Genomic DNA, 24,519 nt, shown 5'->3' with positions numbered 1-24,519 from the left:
AAGATATCTATCTCATGACTAGATATGACAGACGAAAACTACTTTTTAATTTACTCTTGTTCTCTCCAAATTATCTATCATGGATACTGCTAGCAGAAAGAGAATTTATGTTATGGTATAGGCTCTTGCCTGCAGATACCTGACAACATTTTAATTGAACCAGCTAGTCTTCATATACCACTATTGATTAAAAAAAAAGTTATAAACCTCCTTGATATCCTTCTATATTAGACTGTACCATTTTATTACATGAATAGAGATGATCTAGTCATACCTTCTTACTTGTTTTAATGGAATAAATCAAAATGTCTTAAAATTATTTTTAATACAGAATTAAGTTTGAATATTCAGTTTTGTCTTCAAAAACATTACTGGTTGATTGTTGTTGGTTTGGCTTTTTTTTTCCCAAGAAAGTTTAAGTTAAGCTTTCTATTCATCAGCATATAACATAAGTTGGAAAAGCACCTATGGAATGTTAGTAGTTTAAAGATTATATCACTAAATCAATCTTCTGCTTTCCAGTGTTACATACAAGTCTACTGAACACTGGATCCTTGCCAGATAAACTATTTTTATATTTAAAAACATTATTGCAAGTGGATAAGACAAATGTTGTAACAACCTCTAACTTTTTTCTTCCTCCTCTTACACAAGATGTGCTCTGCTCCTTTGTTCACAGCCACCTAGCACTTGACCAGGTAAAGCAAGAGACAATAGCCAGAAATCACTGCAGGGTCACAGGCAGACCTGCCCAAAGCCTCACTCTTCCTTCCACACCTCTTTGTAGTTTTCAAATAATGGAACTTAGCATCTCAGCATGCGATAGCCACCAATTTTAATGGAGCAAACCAACCTATTCCTGGCTTTTCAAAAATACTGCCTCAGACATTTCTAAAATTGGGGAGAAAAAAAAAATCAGGATTAAAACCTGGTTATAAACACAATTTTTCAGTTGGTGGTATGACTGCCCCAAAATAAAATATAACATTTTCAGAAGTAAAAGGAATTATAATATTCACAGGGCACTTCCTGATTCATGTTGTCACTATGATTCAGGCTTTATTTAAATAATTTATGACTTAATTCCAAAAAGGAAACAAACCAATACATAGTTGATAGAAGAGGGGAATGTTGGAGTGCAACTGGGGACAGGGAAGAAGAGGCACAGGAATAAATGTGACCTACTTTCACATTCCAAAATGATAGACTGGCTATGTAAGCAAAGAACCTTTGTAATTTATTTGCCTTATTGAAATGGCAAAATACTTGATGTCTGTAAAGAACAAAAAGGGAAAATAATTAAGGTATTTTAGGAGGGAAGAGCCATAAATTGAAAGTGACTGGCAAGAACGATGTTAGCTGATGTATTTTATATGAATTTTCAAGGGGATACCTGGAAAATGTGTAAACCGTTTTGGGTTTGTTTTTTTTTTTAATACTTTAATATAAAAAAAAGCAATCCAGATTAATTCTGCCTTTCATGCCTTTTGAAAGTTTACCTAAATATAAAAACAATAGCTTACTGTTTGCTTACAGATAAAGCATTAGAACAGAACGACAGGGAAAAAAAGGGGAGGAAAGAACTTCAAAACTCAAGCATTTTGCAATTTTTGATCAAAATCACAAAAAAATAACATGCATAAACTACATCCTTTGGCAAATTAAAAGAAACACACTTTATCCTATTAAGTAAAAGAAAGTCAGAATGGAACAAAGCATCAGAAAGGACCAAAAGTCCAAACCCTAGCAGGAGAAGGGAACCTGGCTTTAGAGTACTATGCCATATCCAAAAGTAATCTTCTCCAGGGCAGGAAACCCATTATCTACTGCTAGATTTTATTCACTCAAAGACATTTCTTTTTCTATGTTCCCCCTTCTGACCATGCCTGCAACTTCTGCATAAAAACTGAGTGTGAATTACACATGGTACATCAACATAAGCACATGATTAAACATTTTTCAATCAAAAATTATTTCACCTATTACAATGTAGCTAAATTAAAGGGTTAATCTTGCACTGTCACATTACTTAGAAAGCCACCTTAATCCAGCACACAGGAAAAAAATAGCTATAATTACTCTTAGACATAGAACTAACAAGTAAAATTGAGTCTACAACAGAGCATTTATAAAACATGTGAAGATACATGCAATAAGGCAGTTAACTGTAAATCCTAATTATACCGGAGTTGTGTTATACTTGACAGATTAGTCACGCAAATACAAGGACTAGCGTACAAAAGTCTGGTACAAAGCCTGTTTCCTGAACATTAGTTTGTAATGAAAATAGCTAGACATAGAATAGCTACCTGGCACTTTCATACTGTTTCACAGTCAATAGTGTATCCTCAATTGTTTTATTCACCAGTGTATTCACACTGGCAATAAAAAAGTTAATAGCCCCAAGAAGAGTTTCTCCATTTTTAGCTAAAAGTTTCTGCGTCTCTGCATTGTAGCCAAACTCCTCCTACAAAGACAAAGCAGAGAAAACAAAACTGTAGATCATTTAAAATCATAACATTCATCAGCAACTATAAAAAAAATACAAACGCACAGATGTGGAAGTTCTGTCACTTCTGTTTGGGTATGCTTGTGGTTAAACAGACATGATTTCAATACAATATTCAGTTCACAGTTTTTATGAAATCTAACATCAGTAAAACATGTTTTACAATTGTTACCACACATCTTAAGTCCTACTTTATAATGTGATCTTTTTTTGCAGTTGAAGTCTTGAATGTTACTTAAAAGTAAGTGCTAATGTAATCTTTACATTGTCATTCAGCAGGGTTTTAATCCAGCATCTCTCATGTGGTTGTCTAGGTAATGCTTTAATACCAACAGACACCACTACATTAAATACAGTAATATAACTGAATTCACAAGGGCATACAACATTAATTAGCTATTAAGTTTTATTCTCACATTCTGGAAAACAGCACTGCAAAAAACCTCCAACATCTACCATAGTTTGATAGATTGTAAATAACTGAAAAGCGGAACACTATAATGGATAGCAAATAAAAATGATAATGCAGCTCAGCTATAAATTTTAAAGGGAGAAGGGCAAAATTATTTCCAAGGCATTTCAGTCACATTTGGATATATGTTTTTTCATGTATTTATTAAGAGCAGTGTAAACCCTGACCAAGGCTGCAAAGATTTTCCTAACACATGGATGCCAAACAAGTCCAATTATTATATTTATGTCATCCATATGGCATCTTCATGTTTTGCAGATGGGAGTTCTCACAAAAGAGTACAATCTCTGGTTGTAATGGCTGTAAAACACAGTAGATTCATATTTGGAACTTGGTCTTTAGGCTTGCACCCTGCCAACAGCTGACTCAGAAGTGCTGTATTCTCCCAGTTTCCTTTCATCTGTCTAGAACACAAACATCAAAGCCAAATGATATTTCAGATTAACAACTTCATGAGAGTAAGGGTAATGGGCAATGGTAAGGGAAGAAGCCCCTAGAAAAGGAGGTGCAGTGGAAATTAGCAATTTGAGGGAGAAGAAAAGAAGGAAGAGAACTTCAGGCAAGTTTTATGAGTAAACCCTCTAAACACCACTAAAGATCTGTCACCTTTGCTTTGCACAGCTGCTTGCGTGGCAAAAGCAACCAGAAAAATCACTACAGATCTTGCTGAAATCAAAAAATAAAGTCTTTTTCAGGTTGTTTTGCTCTAACATTGCCAGTAACAGAAGCACTAGTACAGGGAAGAAGCAGGAGCATACAGGCAGAGACAACAGCAGTAGGACTGCCCTTTTCAGCAGTGTTTAGTCCCATCTTTTCCCTCCTGCAGGCAAGACTGCAATTAGTTTTCCATCTGGTCCTCTGACCCAGATCACCACAGACTCAAATGAGCAACACCACCAGCTCCAAAGGAAGAGGGTAAGAAGGATGGGACTGCAGGGGCCTGCAGTACTAAGAAGCATGCTAGCCGCCAAAACTGTCCTTCTACTGGTTCATGCAGTTTCATATAAAAACTTTTGAGTTTTGTCCATGACCTCTGCAGATACCTCTTAAGAAACAGCCAGGAAATCCTTCCTCTATCAAGAGTTTACACTCAGTTCATACTCTACGCACAGGTCAATTAAAATTGGAATTCATCTCTCTATATAATTAGAGGCACATGAGCCTGGAACCAGGAGTTATCTTTGTATCCAAGAGAGAAACAGCAAAACATTCACATTAAGTAATACCTCTGCAGATACCACATTAAGATCTCATTTTGTTAACACGTAGAAAATAGGAAATATTACCTTAAGAAGTGGTGTTGGTTTTGTTTTTGGGTTTTTTAAATTTATATACTGTTATCATATTAAACATTAAAGACTAACTGTCCAGGAATTTTACTTTTAGTCTTGCACAAGTTTTAGAGGCAACAATGCTAACCAAACATCCAAGAATAGGCCAGGCTACAGACGGTAATACAGTACAGGTTAAACAAAGGGAAAACACAAAGAGGAAAGAGACAAACATCAGGCAAGTCTCCAAGAGGCAAAGGTTAGATAACTTTTATTACAGCAGCAGAAACCTTTATTTGATTTGCATCAAGAGCCCCATTCAATAATCTACACAAGAGATGAATGACTGAAAACAAATTCCAAGACCAGTACAAGATGCTGAAAGAACCTGGAAGAACAGTATTCCCATTAGAAGTTACAAGCTATTCATGGAAAAAACCCCAGCATTCATTAGACAAGAGCATGATGCCAGATTTAATCCAAGTTTCAGAAGAAACATCCAGCTTCAGCACATACTTCATAACCATCACTAAGTTCTGACACAAACCACATGCCCATATTTGTGTCAGAGTAAACTGATCATCAAAACAGACTCCTTTTAGCAGATTACTTAATTCTTTATCTGCTAGAAATGCTCTACTTCCACAGATTTGCATCTGTCACGCTGTAATATTAAGAATTCCTGTACTCCAGTGCAGGAGTCTCAAATTTTTTCAGCTAGCTATCAGTTAGGTTTCCTCCATGCAAGCATGAACTCCACCTCCTCCTTCCTCAATGGGAATAGAAAATCATGAAAAGGGAAAAATAAACAGAGGTTTAAAGTTTAATACTCGCAAAGGTAATTTGGGCTGTTTCAGCTGCTATGTTTTAAGGAATCATTAAGCCCCTTAGTACTGTTTTTCTAAAAGAACAGTAGCAGTATCAAATTGCTTTAACTTTGGAAGTACAGAACAACCAGTGTAGGAACAAGCCAGCTCCTGTGTTCTGTAAGCAACATTTACTTTCTCTCTCTTTACTGCAGACAGATTTATTATCAGCAACAAAAAGTGCCAGTGCTACATAAACTTCTAAACCAAGGAATCATAGCAACCCAAACACAGGTATCTAAAGATTGCCTCTTTTGCTCAGAAACTCTAAACAACACAAGAATACAGATTAGTCCTACTAGTAGCAAAATTCTGATTAAAAAAGGACTTTGAGATGAAATCTCAATGCTTAAATATCCTACAGAAAAATAATTTACTCACATTCAATGTGCACAAGTGAAGTAATGTGCCCTATTCTACCTACTCCCAGGCTTATTCCCCAAAGACATCCTGTAATTGAAATGACGTAACACTCTGGAACACTTTGATGACATTTCATTAGAAGCATAATGGATAGTAAAATGTATCTTCTATACAAAGGAAAGTTGTCAGTTCTTGAGTCCAACCATTAACTAAAAGCAAACATTTAAGAAACAACAAGAACTACAGTAATTTCAATTATTTCCTATAGTTTTAAGTGAATTACATAAGCTTTTAACACAAAGAACATTTTAATATGTTGTTAACTACAATGTTTAGAAAAATAGCTGCTAACTACTGTATACCCTGCATGAGTCAATTAGGCTTATCTTCATCTCTGCCATTTTATTTTTTAACACTATAAAAGTCTTACATGAAGTTCCAATGATTTCAAACTCAGGTCAGCAAATGCATCTCCAAGTTGCCTTTGGGTATGTACCATCTGGAAGAGTTGTGTGGACAGCGTCTGTGCCAGTTTCAAGATATTTTCGTACTTTTTTTTGTTATCTCTCAATATATCTATCTGAGCTTCTAGTTCCAGATCTACTGTTCTTGAGCCACGACCCAATTTTTCAGAGATGATCTGACGTGTACACTGGGGAAAAAAAATTTAAATTATAAAGAATCAAGTATATTCAAGACAACACAGCATACACCCATTTTCAGCTTCAAGGGACATATAATTACATACAATTCTTTCACAATCACCCCTCCCAATATAAGTTTGCACAACAAACTGAAAAAACAACACACTCTTTAGAAGTTTATCAGGACTCAGCAAGAACAGTTGGACAAGTCTCAACTCCTACTAAGATGAATATTCAAGTTAGCAAATCAAGAGCATAACTAATTGTTTCTCAAGTAAAAGAACTCTTATCTCTTTTTAGGTTTGGTGAATCTCATTAAGTTAAAAGAAGCAATTTAGCCCACTGCATTGAAGTCAGTTAATGGGAGTATCACTAGTTCTGCATAAAAATATCTAGTTAGTAATCTTTTGGGCTTTGTCTACCAACCTTTCAATTCCAGATCATCTATGTTACGTTTTCCAAAAATGTTATTTCAGGAGTTTATTTAAGGGTGGACGGTAAAGAGCATGGTTTTTTTCAGCATGTTTTTTAAAGCTGACTAGGAAACTGGGAACTCCTACTGAGAAATCCATAAAGCTATTAAAATACGTTTCTCATTATTTACACATCTATAAAATGGAGATGATTGTCTCAGAAAGACTTAATATTTCTTTTCTCTTACAAGACAAATTTTTGACAAATTTGCATTAACACAGTGAGCAGAAAATGTGCTCTTCTTACAAGGCTGTAGACACTTTCACCCAGCCAATGGCTGTGACAGCTGAGGCTGCTAACACATTCCCCTTATATCTGTGACACCTTTTCTGCCAGAGATTTGAGCCTAACTTGTCAGTGAGCCTCCCAAGACACACATTTGGGTTTCCCCTCACTGAGACACAGGAGAAGCCATTTGTAAACCAGATGTGTGGCAAAAGCCATACAGTTTCTCTATGGAAAGCAGGAATTATTTACTGTTACAGTAAATTACTTGAAGTTCATCTGTGATCCCACAAGGTGAAGCGATAACCAAGTTACACATATGAAGAATTACTGCTAGAAACAGAATTACAAGGAAACTAAGTTAGTCGTCAAGGCCACAACTACTCTGAAGGGACTTAAACTAAGTGCAAAGCTGCTATTTTGTTAGGTGAAATAATGCCCAAGCCTATCTTATATCACATTCCCCAAATACATTACATCACTGGATTTCCCAGGGTTTCCAAATTCAAGGACTTCAGTTTAATCCAGTCTTAAAATGTCCAAAGGACATACACATTTAAGATGCTAGAACTTTTATTTCCTTTCTAAATTTAATAGACAAACACAGGAAAGACTCAAGAATGATCAGGTCATAACTCATAAGCCTCAGATTGGAAGGTACAGACTATTTGGACTACTTCATTAGATTCAACCAGTTAATAAGAAAGACCACAGCTAATCGGGGAGACATTTGTCAAGAATCAGAAATTTGGGAGAGCATAACAAATCATATCAACACAGAATACAACTTTACTACCAAAGTCTGCAACAGAAATTGCAACATACAGCTTAGCAATGAGTGTGATCAGAGCATGAATAAGAATTTCACTAGGAACTATGGAACTGATGGACAAATTTTGGATATTTTCCAAAAAAGGTGAGACACGCAACTATGGAAATGCAGGAGAAAAATCTGAATTGTGGAAGGCAAAGTTTTTGGAATCAAGAATAAATTACAGAAGAATGAATTATTTGCAACCAAGGAGTTTTTTATCACCTAAAAAAATCCAGGAGTGACAAGTGAGTAAAAACTAGTAATTTGAAAGACTTACGTTGCATACTTTGTTAAATGAGATGTAACTGAAGTTGAACACTGGGACTGAACAAGAATAATTGAGAAAGAAGATGCACTTTCTATTTCTATCTAACTTTCTGGTTAAGTGGACTAGCACGCACAAGTTGCTGTATATTCTCACTAGCAAACAGAGAATTCCACACATTAATTCCATTTTGCTTCATTCTAAAAGACTACCTGTAAAGAACACTGTCCTGAATAAGGCCACATTCCTCAAGAAGTTGTGCAAGGCAAAGTTCAAGAAAAGCAAGTCTCAATGGAAAAAACCCACCAAAAATACATTTAAGCAAGATCTATTTCAAATGGCATATTTTAAAAGATGAACAGAGACATTACTGGACATGTCTCAGAAATAAAAGTCCTACTAGTAGCCTGGTATTAAAGACAGGCTTGTAAAACAGGTATATTGGGGTTTTTTTCCCCTCAAAGTTTAAGAAGTTGAATGTAAACGAAAAAGATAAGCTTTTTATTATAATTGCTGAAAGTCAAGAGGAGTCATGACTTTCTTGTGCCTATGTCTTCTTGCTAAACTAAAAATGCCTTTCTCATGCAAAGGCAGGGGAGGCAAGGGAAGGGGAAAGAACAGAAAAAGCTCTTGCCACTAGATATGAAAAGACAGGTAAATTTTTTTTTTTTTACACTAACTCATGCTTACTAGGGAGCATAAGACTGGAGAGAGAAGAGTGACAGTAGTTGCAAAGGCAACAGAACAATCTTATTGAATTCGAAGTTACAGAGAAAAGTTAAACAGTCTACAGAAATTCATGGTTAGGCTAGAAAGAAGAACAGCTTCCTGTGATTTTTCAATTGGAAACGGTTTCTTAAAACAGAAATAAAAGTGGGGGATAACAACAGCAATTGTCTTATTCACCAAAATGCATACAAGACAAAAAGCGAGGTACTTGAACTACATGAAGGCATACTTCATCATCTCTTCACAGATGGGTATGACTTCTGAACACATCCAATAATTTGGATTTGACAACTCCTGATACAGACACAGTGACAGAGGAACAACTCGTGTGAGATTCCTAAACAGCTTCCTAACAGCAAGTTTCACCACCAAACTCCACTTGCACATCAATGTCCGGTACATTGAAGAGCATGGCTTTCAGCTTAGAGGGATTCAACTGTTGACTTGCCTCCACTAACCATTTACTCCTGCCCTTTTTTTTTCCCCCCCTCCATCTTCTAACCTATGATCAGTTAGCTATTACAAGGAGGAGGCCTCTTCCCACGATGTTCCTAAAGGGAACCAAAGCAAGCCAGTATGTCCACAAACTGAAACACTCTCCTTAATCAAATCAAATATGCTTTTTTTATGTAGCCTATGTATAAAGTGATTTCAAATGTTTGTCATCTCCAGGAAAATTTGAATAACGCTTCCTCAATTCACAATGAATTCATAAGCTTTCTCTGAACAATCCTCTTCCTCCAAAAAAAGCCATACAAGAAGCCAGTATGGGACTCTAGAAAGATCCTAACTGACCTATCTCCATAGCCATATTTGGGAAATAACTTCAAGCTTATAGATTTTGAGAAAACAGATTCATTTAGTTTTCTGAAAGCACTAGTCTTTGTTTGCTATGCCATAACTGGTGGGATTATGGATTTAAGGGAGGGAGATGTTTAAGCCAAGAAAGAAATCTAAAAATCCAGACTTTGCAAAGACTACTGACAATGAAATAATGTTGTAAACAAGGATCCAAGACCACTCTTCCCAGCATTTTTCACTGGTCAACTGGCTATGGTTTCACATAAATAGGTTTGCAATCATTCTGCCGTTGAGACATGGAGTTTTTTTGGTTTTGTTTTCTAAATCAGGGCTCCAAAAAAAGCAAATGAGGTTAAGTCTTCTCTTATTTAGTCGTGGTATAGCAGATTCAATCTCAAGAGTCAATGCTTCTTATACAGACAGAGAATTATAAAGAACAGCTTCAACTGAATAGCACAGATTCTGATTGGACCACAGCACAGTCCGGGAGTAGCTGACAGACTTCCGCAGTTGCTACAAATTCTAGATTACAAGAGCAGCAGAAATTCTAAAAGCCATTTAATTAGACATTAAAAAGATGCAAGCTTCTGATTCTAATATAAAGAACAGCATAACCATTTACTAGTAGGTAGAATGTCGCCCTTTTTCCCCATCCTTGCTGGTGAGGAAGTCCTTATCTGGACTTAAAAACACTGGAGGGATTCAGATCTGTGTTTTACAAGTGAAGTTTTTTCCACAGATTCTTCATTTTTTCATGGTTTGAAGTAGATCTCACTAATCCACGACCCATCTGCCCATATCTCTGTCATTTAAGTTGCAGGCATATTAAAAAGCTATTTTTCAAAACTGGTCTTTGTTTAAAACTCCTGATAGTGATGTATTCCCTGGCAATTTTCCTTACCTTATAGTTTTTTTAATGAGAGTCACTTCTGGCAAACTAGTGTGCTTTAAGCATCTTTTCTTTATTCTTCTGTTGTTATTTTAATTTCATCAAATCCCAACTGATCACAAAGAAGCATCATACAAGACTAAAATACACCTGAATTGAAGCAACAATTCCAACACTCAGAAAAACAACCAGCCAAGGCAGAACAAAACCATCAGAATAGCAATTAGCAACAACTATGGAACTTGTAGATGGGATTGACTTTTTCCCCGTCAGCTAAAATTTTATTGTATCAGCAATCAACTCAAAGACAGCAAGAAGATTTAATTACAAGCATTTGTACTGAAATCTGTACATTCTGTATGTTGAAGGGGACGTGAGAAATGGAACATTCTTTACCTTTTAAAATCAATAATACCTATGAAAGATTTTACACTTAAAACCAGGTATTTAAAAAGGCTTACAAAGAATGCTTCACTAGGAAGAAAACTAGGCCTTTCCTAGGCATTTCTGCTTATGCTCACTGCAACAACAGATTACTTTCATACAGCGGTACAATACTTTGAAAGCTTTAGTCTGATCTAGTAGCAAACCCATTTCTAGAATACATACATACACACAAAAATATGTCTGCATACCTTGTAAGTGTTTAGGCTCCACTTTCTCACCAACTCCAATTTCTCCATTGCCGGATTCTTTACTTCATCTGCTAACACAACAGGTCCACTCTTCTGCTGAGCTCTGCCTCCTATGTCAGACACAAAGCAAATCTTCAAGGCCTCGCTTTTTTTTTTGTTTTAAGGGATTAATAGCAGGTATGGAAAATCTGTGCAATTGCACATGCAAAAGCAGAGCAAGGTGACAGCAAAAACTTAAGACAACTATGCAGATTTTCAAAATCAATTCCAGAAAGATAGAATTATTTTTAAATTGACATAAACTGTGCATATATCTTAGTATTTCATGTGGTAACAGGCTGAATAAAGCTTACCTGCATGGACGGAGTCTTACTAACTGACCTTAAAACAGCTTTTGAGACATGTTTATTACTTAATCTACGTTTTAAAATTCCAGTAATTTAATACCCTCTTGGATTTAGCCAATCTAAAAGTCTGTTTACAGTCTGCAGACCATTAAATGAAAGTTATTGGCATATAAAAACTGCTTTCACAGAGAACAACTAATAAATTTCAAACCATAGTTTTTAATCTTTTCCAATTAACACCATCCTTTACAGAACATGTGTTCAGCCGATATTTAACTTATTTATTACGGTTTTATTAACTCATTGTATAAGGAATAATTAATTCTACAAACCACCAGTACAAAAACAACAACAAAGAAAAGATTTAAAGCAATAAATAAAAATATCTAGGGCCAATTGCCACACATTAACTGCCAATACTTAGCATTTTCAAGGTAATATGGGATATCACATGGATTCTAAGTTTTAGTTTTGCAAAAATATTTCCTAGTGTCCTAAACAGTAAGAATTGCAAAGCACTACCACTTTTTAAGCAACATTTTTATTGATTCATGTACAATTTTGACTACTCCTGCCTCTAATCCCTACTGCTACTTACAGTCACCTTAGCCTTGCCAGGTTATTTATGTAAATAAGAGTTTGGAAAAAAGTCTATACAGATGCCTCAAGATACTCCTTTAGCATCAAGCTCTACTATGTTCCTTACGTCTTCAAAATGCTGTGCAAACATTAAGTAATTAATCCTCTCAACACCCTTATGAGGTAACTGAATAGGTTTTCTCCTTTTATATAGAGGAAACAGACAAAGATGTTAAGTAATTTGCCCATAGGCACAAAATGAGTCAAGTGGCAAAGCCTAGTTTGGGTGTTGTGAATTCCTAATGGCCACCTCATATTCTGTTCTACTGGAATACATGATCATTTTGGCAAGAACTGCCACGTTCCAGCTTTACCCTAAATAGAAGATTTTTGTTACTCCCGCTTTAGCTACCATTTGTTATTATTAACATTTGGTAATTATTTTTTAAATTTTATAGGACAAAAAGCAGCATACAGAAAGGAAAGCAGAGGTTACTTTGTGAATTGTTAAAAGCCAGAAATGAGAGCCACCAAAAAACCCCAGAAGTTCTATTTCCAACTGAAAGCAAATCAAATTATTATAGACATGGAGGAGTTAGTACAGTGTCAGCAGAGACAAGGGCGTTATCCATTCACTGCTAAGATACCTGTGGGAATAATTAAATCGCAACCTTGTCCAGCCAGTCTGCTAGCTGCTGCACTGCTAGGAGATATAACAGATGATTTGGGTGATGCTGAGGAACCTGAAAAGGGGACATATTTAACCATGAAAATCCATCATCTTCCCCTAAGACAGCAATGTGCACTCTTACACTAATAGGGTTTTTTTCAAAACGAAGAAACATTTGCTTCAACAACACACTAAATAGAAGCATTCACAGAAAAGTTGCTGGAATTTCTGATAGAAATGCTTTTTAAGACGCGCAGCTGTTCATGTGAACTACTCCAAGTTTTCATGATTTAATATTTTTCTCTAGGTCATGATGTCAAACTTTTTTGGTTTTTTTTTTTTTTTGTAAGAGTAATCAAAATACAACTGACAGCTTCATCAGTAAAGTATATACTATCAGCATAAAACTCCATGAAAGATTGTTATATACAGCTTCCGCAGCTGAAATCTCCTTTCTAAGGTCTAGGTAGATTTCATTCTGCACTGTCACCGAATAGTACTCACAGCATTAAGGGGTGAAGTAAGCTCTGAAATCTGTGCCAATGTCAGATATACTCGATTAACATCTGCTCCTAAGTCTGTGTAAACACCCAGCAATAAGCTATCCTGAAGATCATACAAGCCATTAGCCGTTAAGGTGTGTAATCTCCTTTCCAAAAGAAAGATTTTAAAGCACTTGCTTGTTCTCTTTCCAAAAAAAAAAAAACCAAACAAAAAAAAACCCAAAAACCCCAAACCCATCTTTAAATGGCTTGCACCACGCACATTCTCTAAGCCGTTTTAGGATTATGCTTTTCAGAGCTTTGCAACTCTTTCACATACCAAATGTGAAGGAGCATTCTTGTGAAGTTTTCAGGATTTAAAAACCAAATAAACAAATTAGCTTTTTCTCCGTAGTGATGAGTAATCATCATATTGGGGGGGAGCTTTTATTACTTTTGTTGGGAATTTCTGAGATACTTCAGGGCTGACAGTGTGCTGCTGAAGTAAAGAAAAATCAAACCTAAACTTTAACAGTTTCAACAAAACGTAGGTACCAGTAACACCAAAAATATCACTCAGAGTAACCGAATCAGCTTTTGCCTTTTAAGCATACTATAGAGCACTACTGACGTGGGGCACAATTAATCCAATTATTTAGATCAAATTGCACAGGAAAGATGAGATTGAAAGTTCACTTGCTGTGCCCTTCTGTAGCGATACATCGCATAAGAGCTGCAATTGGATTCATCCAGGCATAAAAGTTTGACTGCAAGATCCTGCTAAAGGCCTAAAGACTGAATCACTTTGGCAAGCGAGCTAAGACAAGCAGTTTAAAAAATCCTTATCAATTGACAGAGTATCAATGCAGCCTTATGCATTCTTTATTGTTCAATATCCCCCAAATCCTAAAAGCCCTTCCCCCTCCAGTATTGTCCACTTTGCATTCGAAAATTAAGCCCTAATAAGGACACAAACAAAAATTAGAATTTTTAGAAATAGAGCAATCATTCTACTTTTATCCATAGTTTCATAAGAAGACAGTTTCTACCGCTTCTCTCTGTCTCCGATTTGGAGAGACTATTAGGAAAAATCTGAAGAAAATATCCTTGGAGGAAAACTGTGATATCTGAAGTGTTAAAAATTACATGTCCAAAACTGATCATTTGTGTACGTAACCTACTAGAGAACATTTTGGATTTCAAACATATCAGCACAGCTTAAAGCACACACTTTTCCCCCTTACAGATTAATGCACTTAACAGCTGCAACAGTTACCCTGCTAATAGAATACAAAGCAGCAAGAATGGTGAGCAGTTTGCCATCTGCCCAGTTTTTAGCTAGATATTTTGCTAATTTCAAAGACTTAAAGAAACCACAGCATTCACTTTGTAATGTATATAAAGTACAGCATGTAAATCACTGTTTTCAGAAGCACAACATTTTACCAAACAGGAAATGAAGCAAAATGTAAATTAAATCTATGACTACAAAGAGACTTATTTTCACAGCTGCTCATTTGAGATCATTTCAAACCTTTCGAATTCAGAAATTGTCAAAGCTACATAATTCATTAAAATACCACTTTCACATACTATATTGTGGCACTCTGTTGTTTTTAGACAGATGGAAAACACTGACATTACTGGCTTGTTTATCACTTTGTATTTCTCATTGTTTAATACTAGCTTAGATTCTCTAAAACATACATTAGTACTTGCATAGTGAATTAAATATTAACTAAAATCCTTCTGCTATAAACAACCACAACTCTGTGCTGAGAAAATAGGAAAACAGACACTTTTTCATTAGGTAGTACCTGGAAAGTGAGACTCAAAGCATTATCACTCTTAACAACAATAATCAAAGTAATATATGCACTATAACAAGAAACAGAGAGGCAAGTCTCAAGGGCAGCAAAGAATTATTCCACTCATTAATCTGCTCTGGGTAAGTGAACTATTTATCAAGAAATAAATAACTCTCCAGTTATGTTTCAAATCAGCACAATTCCTGCAACTTTTAAAGAAAACTTCAATGCAATATAATAGTAAAATTCTTCAGTCTGACACCATTTCAATGTGCTCAAGGACTTCCCTTCTTGTAAATGCAGACCAATTTAACACTAAATAGTTTCCACTATTCCCTTGACAGATACTGCAAGTATAGCATATATTCTCTATTTCAATAACCCAGCTACCAGAGAAGATAAACAGCTTGTCACTAATGCACATCGCAATGGGTACATTCACACTAAAATGCTCAAAGCAGGTACAGAACATTGTATTTCTGAGCGTATGAAAATATGCCTAAAGATTTTAGATTGAGAAATAAAGACAAAAAAGCAGTTACCTTTACCTGGAAATGGTCCTGCCTCAACAACTCCTTCTTTGGTGCTGTCAAAGCCATGAGATGTTATTTTGGTTTCAGCAAGTCCAAGTCCAACTGGTAACGAACGTTTCAAGTCCTTGGAAATATTTGAATAAAAATGGAAAGTTAGCGTTTAAAAACAGATACAAGTGACTCAGAAGTACTACAATGCAGTTTCAGCAGCTCTCAAGACAGGCAATTCTGCCTTTAGGCTGGAATGTCTTCACTGGTGTTACAGCATTCTACTGCAATGCACAAATAAAACATAAATGAATGAGAAACACTGTAAGTATAGCCTGCCTATCTATCCTAGAAATTTATTTTATTTATATTGATGAACAATTAGAATGCCATCTCTTAGAGCAGTGGTTACCAAAAATGTGGCCCGCAACATCATGTTACGTGGTCTGAAGCAAACAACTATATGAGTATAAAAATGTTTCCAGTCAAAAACCGACAGGGGTACAAAGTGATCTAAGATTAAGTGCAGACAACATTTTACAAACCAGAAGTGTGGAAGCAACTATCATAATGTTAAAGATTAAAAAAAAGTTATTTCCTTCTAAGAAATAGCTTTAAAATTCACAGCATTCTTAATTTCTACAAATAGCACATGAAATCTCTTGAATATTTGACATGGGAGGAACATCCAGAAAGGCATCACTTCAACAGCTTCCTTCTGAGCACCTACTCTACATCACAAATGCTCGCACCACAAAGTTGCCATTTACTTCTGTTTGCTATTGAAACTCATTGATTTAAAATTGCCTGAGATCACCTTGTTTAACTTTTGAGAGCTAGATTACGTGCTACAACCAATTTTCAGGCAACTGAAGTCTTCACAGAAACCCAATGCAGGCCTGCTACTAAACTATGAATTCAAACACCATAATTCATATAGCATCCTACTGCCCATTTTTCCTATCTTACCCACCTCTACAAATAGCTCCCAAAGGTTTCCTGGACTGTTATTTCCAGCCACGTGACTGAAATTTAAGCCTCTGGTGTTGTGGAATATATTTAGTGCTTCAAGAAAAGTTCAGGTATTCAAAGCAATTTAAAATTACTAATTCATAAAAGTAAAAAGTGAGTGAAAAGCTACTCTGGAAGTGAAAGCAAAAAGGTAAAAATACACCTACAAAAGAATTAAGCATCAAGAAATTGTAAAACTGGCAGTTTCTGGAGTCAAGTACTCTTTTGCATCCCCTCTGCTTCCATACAGAGGCAAAAAAGATGAAAACGTACAGAGAAGCAACAGTGAAATTTACAGAGAACAACTATCCATAGCTTTAAGATGTCAGTGCCTGGACATGCGCAGTAACTATTTATGATATATGCAATGCTTCTAATTACAAAGAAAACACAGTCTTTAAAATCCAGTCTATGTTTGACATACTACTGTAGTTGCTCGATCCACAAACCAGAAGCAAGCTAGTGTGTAAGAATGATACTGCCTAGAGGCTCAGACTGCCAAGAAGTGGCTTTGGATCACATCCCTACCAATTTCGTTAGCTGTCTTCAGTTTAAAACAAACTCCTCAGAGGAGGAAAAAAGAAAGACCTACAAACATATGAATTCCAGCAGAACAGAAATCTTGTTGACAATGAAAACCCAGGATGTTATTGCAATCAGAGTAATCAATTTTCCGATAGCCATACTTTCACCCACATGAACCAGCTATTTTAATAGTAAATTATGCTATATTTGTGTATCTGAAACATTATACAAAAAAAAGGGAAAAATAAACAGCATGAACAACAAATAGTAGTCACATGCAGAACCTGAGCTCACAAATGAAGATATCACAACATTGCATACATACTGTTTTCAGTCTTCACAACTGACTTAGCACTGGTGCTCCCATTTAAGTACTCGCAGTTGATGGTATGCTGGAAAGCCTTTGCTTCAACTTAGTTTAGCTAATAGACAGAGTCCATTTAACTGAAAATGTAGCAAGTCAATAGGAACTGAAAAAGCAGAGACACTTGAAAAAGGGTAACCAGATTGCAGAAGAGAGGCACTGATTTAACAAAAAGGACACAGCATCAATTTTTTTTCCTGGAGGCACCTTGGCACATTGTATAGTTTTCAGAAATAGCTAAACCTGTAGCCAAAGAAGTGTAGACAGCTAACCTGCTTAAGCATGTCTGCAGGAAGAATCTAAGGAATCATCTGTATTTAAGGTTAAAATGCAGAACATCTGCTTTGTAAAGACAAAAGTTGATATCTAAATTTAAGCAATTGTACTACTTCTGTACATTCAACTTAACTCTAATTTGAAGCCAAACATAGGCCAAACAAACTACAGAGTTAAATAAACCAGAATATTACAACACATCCTTCTTAAATAAAAACTTGATATTTGGATAACGAAAGTTTTTAAGACTTACAACCGTGTATATATACACATCAGGGTTTTTTACATAAATACATACATATGTGTGTATATGTACACAAACACATATTTGTTTGAAGAGATCTACACTTTTTTCATTGGCAAAAAAGCAAAGTTCAGGGTAAAGAGCTGCATTCAAACCTGTTTTTAAAAACCTATATTAACCAGTTGAAATATATCCTGCTGAAGAAAGATATCCTTGCATATGAATTTAAAAGAAAGATTTACCATTTGCTGATTTATACATGACCAGAATTGCCATCAAGTCAGTGATCATCATTACACTACCTTTGTGTTATTTATAAACATGCAAGTTACTGTTCAGTGGAGACTTGCTTCTGCATGTAAACTTCAATTTTTAACATGTCATTCCTGCAACTGATTGTGCTTGCTCTTTCTTTCCCCACAAGCGTAGATAAACAAGAAAGCTACCCCGAAAATTTGTAATCATTTTGACAAAGCAATTTACCCCTTCAATAATTTAGAAAGGAGTATACTTTAGAAACAGCCTTAGAGTAAGAAAAGACATGCACAAAACCACATTTCAGAGAAGGTATGACTGTACTTAAGGAGATTTTAGAGTGGTAAGGCAGCAACATAAATAGCTTTCTTTTTTGTTCCCACCAAATGTAGGTTTGTGGTACAACACAGGAAGTGAGGACAGATTCCCCTACTACAATACAGTGATTATATTTTGAGTACATATTGCTCTTCTAGCTAAGAAGATTTTGATGATCAGAAAATCTGCTTTCAAATTCATAAGTGATTTCCCTCCTTCTTTGTAAAAGGAAAATCAAGTCTTTAGAGTTCAGCAAAATTTGTTGATACATTTCAAAACCACAAATCTGTTAAGGGATCACCATCACAAAAAAAAAAATGCTTCACTCGTAATTTTCAATTGTAGGAAGCCAAAAACCATTGCATGTTTATCCAATTATCATCTAACAGAAGTATTTTAATGTTGTAACTTCAGTGAGACCCAGAGATAGAGGTATAAAAACCCTATAACTCAGAAGATTCCCACAAAGTCAAAAGACTGGATTACCTATCCTCTTCTCAGCCATTTAGCATGCTAAAAGCTCAAAGAAGCAAAAGCATGAAATACAGGTACACAGAACAGCTGCATTAGCTTAATTTAGTCTAGTCAAGACACTGAAAACCTATATTGTATAGAGCATTTAAACTGCTTTAACTCTTTGTTAAAATCCCATTTTAATTAGTTCAAAACACCACATAAAGCTAAACATATTTTTGTAAGGTTTATTTATGCAACTAACAAGGATATTCATCAGTTTATTATATGGGTCTAGATGAACCTGTATGAATTTTTGACATATAAATCCTACTGAGACAGTAAACTCAGCAAAAGTTGCTCAGAATGCATGTTCATGAAGGAATGCTGGCAGAATTACACGACTATTTCCAAAAAGATACCTCCCATACATGATGTCCATAGTAATCCAAGATGAAGAGGGGAAAGATACCAGAACTATGTTGGTTTTCCACCAGCCAAAGCTAGCCAGCAAACAACACTATTATTTTCTTAGTTATGTTAGTCCATTATTAATGCATGACTAAGCATTATCTTTTGCTTAGTACCAACAGTAGATTTAAAAGATGCAGGTTTACTTGCCTTTACTACCTTGAATAAAGCTATTTTAAAACACCCACATCACTAGCTAGTTCAAGAAGTCCATTAAAACTGGAGCAATTAAAATGGGAACAATCATATGCTCATTTATTTTTTAATGGTGGATGATATTTAAAATAAAACTACTCAAGTTACTTTTTGGAAAAATTTGCAGCACATCTTATTATAAAGTTCACAGTTTAAGCTTTTAAAGATGTCCCGTGAAACAAAAAGTTGTGTAGATAGACTTAACATCTATCCAGTAAGATAACTGGCTCTGAACTTTAATATCTTACCCTAATTTGTGTGCAAGCACAGCTCAGCATTTTCTTCTTCTCTTTGCCCTGTTATATCACTCAGCTCCTATTTTCCATGAATTAAGTCACTAGATCCTTACATTGATATGAATTCAAACATAAAAATAGATAAGAGGAGAGCTGAAAGGCTTTAATCTATGCTGAAGTGACAACATGGACTGACACATTGCTTCCATTCTCCAATACATTGCCCTTCACTCAGAAGATCCTTTCTTCTACTACATCCCTTTTGACTTACCTAACATCATACAACAATTGTGTTTGGAATTAGTTTCTTCTAGTCTTATCATTAACATCCATATCTTTGGTTTTTAAGACTATAAGAAGCAGACCACTTGGCAACAAAGACCTTTTTGTTTCATCTCCTGAAAACAGTTTTCCAGAACTGACACAGAAATACATTTTAAATCTGTCTACATTACTGAAATTTAATTGCCCAAAGTAAAATCTAACTATGCCAGTCAACATGGCAAAACCTAAGATATGAACTCAGATGTTTCACGTAGAGCGTGAGTGACAAGCCTGGCATTTTTTTCAGAAGGCAAAAGACAAAAAAAGAATTGACCTATCTATTTGTGCAGTCTGGCAATAAAACTACAGAACAAGATACTAAACACATACAGTCAGATTCATCAGATCCCAGAGCTTATTTCACAATTCTAATAAGACAAATAAGACAAATTGAAGACTCACAAAGTTAATTTATTTTTTGCAGCCTGAAGTTTATTACTGGTATTACATACATATTTAACAATGGTTTTGTCCCCATAAGAGTATAAAAAGGGCCAGGAGAAGAGAGTCTGCACTGAAAATGAAAGGAAACAACTGGAACAACAATTTCAGAGACTCAGACTGATAAGAACTTCATATAGATTTTGTACAATAGTTTAAACATAACAAATAGCTTACAGCTGCCTGAATACCTTTACAGGCAGACCAAACAGGTTTTTTGATTAATTTAATTTATTCATATGCAGCTTCCACACTATATGGCATGTTATTGAATTTGGAATAATATACTTCTTCACTGCTTCCCACAGTCCTCAGCAACATTAAAACACCACTATTCTAATCACATAATTATAATAGCATGGGAGGAAAACTGTGTTCTAGAAGTCAGGGATAAGCGAAATAAACTAATAAAGAATATAAAGCAGTAAGGCTTTTTTTGGGTTTTTTTGAGTTTTCTTGTATAAGGTAGTAAGAAAAACATCAGAAGACAGACGTTTGATTAGGAAATGCTGAAGTCATGTGTTATTAAGACAGACTAACAAACATCCAGACACTGGTAAACAGTTCTAAACACCAAGTTTTTAAAGCTTGAGTTCCAACAGAGCTCGGAGAGCTGAAAAGCACTGGGTCAAGCTTTTTCGTAATGAAAGGACATTAGACATTTCATCCAATGTCAAATGAAGCTACAGGCTTTTTTAGTTAAAAAAAGTTTCTATCCATCATATGGGCAGGACAAAACTTGTCAGAATTCCACAGGCATCTCTTATTACTACAGAATAAGACAGAACGTAGCAGCATATTTCTGAATGAGACTTTACAGTTAGGCAAACACTTATTTAAGTTACCTTATAAACATGCTTTTGATTCTTTTTCTTAAGGAACTAAGAAGATGCATCAAGTAGTGCTATATCACGTTCCCACAAGACTGGAACTAATATGCTTCCTTCTGAAATTATATTATGGCAATCTATGCCGTCTGATGTTCTGCACAACTAATGGCATTTTTCTTCAAAGAAGGAGCAACCCTACTTGCCATTTCCAGGTAAATACATTCGCATTGCACTGCCTTGCAAAATGAAAGAGTTCTCATGCTTGAGTACATACAAATACTGCATTTCGTGGAAAATAAATGTGCATTTCATGCCTGAGTAGCTTATCGATGAAGTCTGATGGAATCGCTAAATAGAATGTGAGGCTAGAGGAAACTTTAGTTTTGTAATTCAAGAACCCTGAAGAAAAGGTTGTACAACTACCTTTTTGCTCAGTCTATCAAAAGCGTATGAAGTTGCTTAAGTGCTTGTCGCAAAATAGCTGAACAAATAAAATATACAGGATATATGATGTTTTATCATTTACATCTGAATTATAAAACATCTAAACGAACAGCTCCCTGATCATAACAATAAGAAAACAAGAAACTAAAATAACCTTGTTCCGCAAATACCCAAGAAGGTCTAATTGAAACCTATGCTGTATTGGAGTTTGAGTGCTCTAAACTCTACTATAGTCACATAGTCTTACCAAGCGCTGTGGTAATAGTACAACTTAAAGTCATAATGGTTTCTTGTGCCTTTCTTAAGCGACCTCCTAAAAAACAGTACTTGGCTTGTCATTTCCATAAGTTGATAGGAAAAAAGACCCCTGAAAACTTGGCACAGAAATTTTGTGGTGCTATTCATATTGCTTTAGGTTAAAACAAAAAATTACCTGGCAAGGAAAAAAAGAGAAAGCACAGCATTAAGCATTAGAAATAACAAACACAAAAGCAAGATGAATAGAAGCTAAATATTAGAATTTGAGACTAACAGATTAGTAAACAGACCTAGATGTTAATTCCAAGAAGTTTGTTTTCTTTGTTTTGTTTATAAGAAGCCCCGATTATCACATATTCTGAGTTTAGGTCACACATGCAGGTGTTAACTTGTACAAGACAGTTCAAAAAAATTTCTGAAGTGCACTTCATCTTCACTGATCTCAGAATAAGCACAGTGAAAATAATTACAGCAGCAAACGCAACTATGCTTGCACTGTATGAGTTTTCTGCAACTCAGCCAAGTATTTGACCCATTTTTGTGTTAAGTGGAAGTTTCAAATCTAGTTAACTCCAAGTCAGCAAAATAATTATCATGCCAGCATACTTCAAATATGTATGTGGCCACAGACAGAAACAACTTTAATATTTCAACTTTCCATAGAAAATAGTGACTGTATTTTGACCGAACATGGGCTCTGACCCCGTCAACAGGAGTGCAAGTTCGATTTACTGTAACTAATAAATAGGTATTGGATGCACTACACTGAAGAAGCCATTACTACTTAAGGAAAAGATAACTCAGACAGCAGTTAAGTCACAGCAGCATCAAGGTCAGACTTAAAAATAGTAAATCTGTTTTTCTATTTCCAGGCAAACCCAAATTCATTACTATCTCAAGGTGTATTTTTTTTACCTCCCCTCTCCCCCAAAATAGGCACATCTTTATCAATATTTAGTTTTAACTTTATTTCATTAAGCATCATCTTAGGTTTTACATTATGTTCCTTGGTACATCTTAGTTGAACAACAAATCTTAAGAAACGTAAATCTTCCCTCACTGCAGTGCTATTCATAAAAAAATCATGGCCCTTTCAGCAGAATTAGAAAAAATATGCAGTAATAAAAAAAAAGTGGAGCATTTTTTTAATACGAGCTCATATATGGATGCTTTTACATCTCATGAAGTTTTATACTTTTTTTCACAGCCATGCTCACTACACAGCTACCCTGCAATCACAGTCAAATGGTCTCAGGTGTTCTTTTCAGGATGCATTTTATTTTTTAATATTTTTTAAAGTACATATTTTTACATATTTAAAAAACATTTTTAATTATAATGATAATGTAATAAATACATGTTTAAAAATACACTTTTAATATATATTTAAATGCTTGCTTTCCTGTTTTAGGATTGAAGTGGCTGGATTAAAAATCAGTATCCTAAAGGCTCAGAGTCAATAATTTATACACTTGATTGTACGTTACAGAGCACCCAATACTTTACACCACTTAACATTCAGGAAAAAATTGCTACTACTAATATACCTCTCATACAAAAAGTTATTGCAACATGCAGTATCTGCTTCAACGTTAACAATAATTTATTACCTTTGAAGGAGTTTTTCCATTAAAGCTAAAACCAGAAGAAAAAGTTAGGCAGATGCTTATTTTACCAATATTCAGGCTGGATATTTAATTTGCTTTTCAACTTATGAAGGTTCCCCCCTCTAATCAACCTTTTGGTAGGACAGAACAAAATGCTGAAGTTCTACTCAGTATTTCTTTTAGAAATAATCCTGGACTGCAAGTCAGCGTGGGACTGTTAAAGCTTAGCTATTTCCTTAAAATCTAAGTCTCAACACCACCAAATAAACATGGATAATTAACTAGTGTTCATATTTCCAACTGAAAAGCAAAACAAAAATAAAAAGTAAAGAAAACCAAGCCCAAATTCCATTAATTATACCATAGCACCCTCTGCTGGACAGCCAAACACAAGAAGAACATAGTAAAATATATCAAGGTTAAGGGAAAGAACGCAAAATTGCATACAGATTATTATGGAAGTATAATTTTTTTGTCAACATACAACAAATAAGATGGATTCTGATACATCTCACCTATACAGCATGCAGCAATACAGTAGTAATTTTACAGTTTCAACACAAGAAAAGCTACTTCTCCCCTGTTTACAATTTCAAATAAGAATGTAACTATCTTTACTTTTAGGCATGTTGCCTTCAAACTTAACACCCCTTAGCTTGCCTCGAACAATTTAATACTTCATAAAAAATTTAGGATTTGGCAGCCTGAATTCACAGGACCTGTTAAGTCTCATTTTAAAATGCTTGTTGTCCTGTTTTATGAATAAACTTATTGGATTAAAAATCAGTATCCTCAAGGATCAAAGACAAGAACATCGAAGCATATACACTTGATCGTGCATTACAGAGCACAAAATTCTTTACACTATTTCATGTTCAGAAATATTTGCCACTACTAATATGC

The 24,519-nt window shown here is 35.2% G+C and overlaps 1 protein-coding gene across 9 annotated transcripts in view; it reads right to left on the bottom strand.

The window, feature by feature from the left end:
- The window catches only part of ARFIP1 (ADP ribosylation factor interacting protein 1), a 50,377-nt gene that overhangs the window by 15,896 nt on the left and 9,962 nt on the right, over positions 1-24,519 (bottom strand). For 4 of the 9 annotated variants that reach the window (XR_010071294.1, XM_063336484.1, XM_063336488.1 and 1 more), the window contains 5 exons: positions 15,386-15,500; positions 12,531-12,626; positions 10,958-11,067; positions 5,912-6,133; positions 2,310-2,467 (listed from right to left, as the gene is read on the bottom strand). Coding sequence is in view for 8 of the 9 variants with exons in the window: in XM_063336484.1 (XP_063192554.1) it covers positions 2,310-2,467; positions 5,912-6,133; positions 10,958-11,067; positions 12,531-12,626; positions 15,386-15,500 (701 nt within the window). In the remaining variant the exon portion in view is untranslated. The remainder of the gene's footprint in view (positions 1-2,309; positions 2,468-5,911; positions 6,134-10,957; positions 11,068-12,530; positions 12,627-15,385; positions 15,501-24,519) is intronic. The other 5 variants (XM_063336486.1, XM_063336487.1, XM_063336485.1 and 2 more) reach the window with 5 other exon arrangements.

This window comes from Chroicocephalus ridibundus, chromosome 5, assembly GCF_963924245.1.
Source record: "Chroicocephalus ridibundus chromosome 5, bChrRid1.1, whole genome shotgun sequence".
In the NCBI taxonomy this organism is placed as follows: Eukaryota; Metazoa; Chordata; class Aves; order Charadriiformes; family Laridae; genus Chroicocephalus; species Chroicocephalus ridibundus.
Note: the sequence above shows the minus strand (reverse complement) of the source record. Positions and strands in the feature narration are given on the sequence as shown.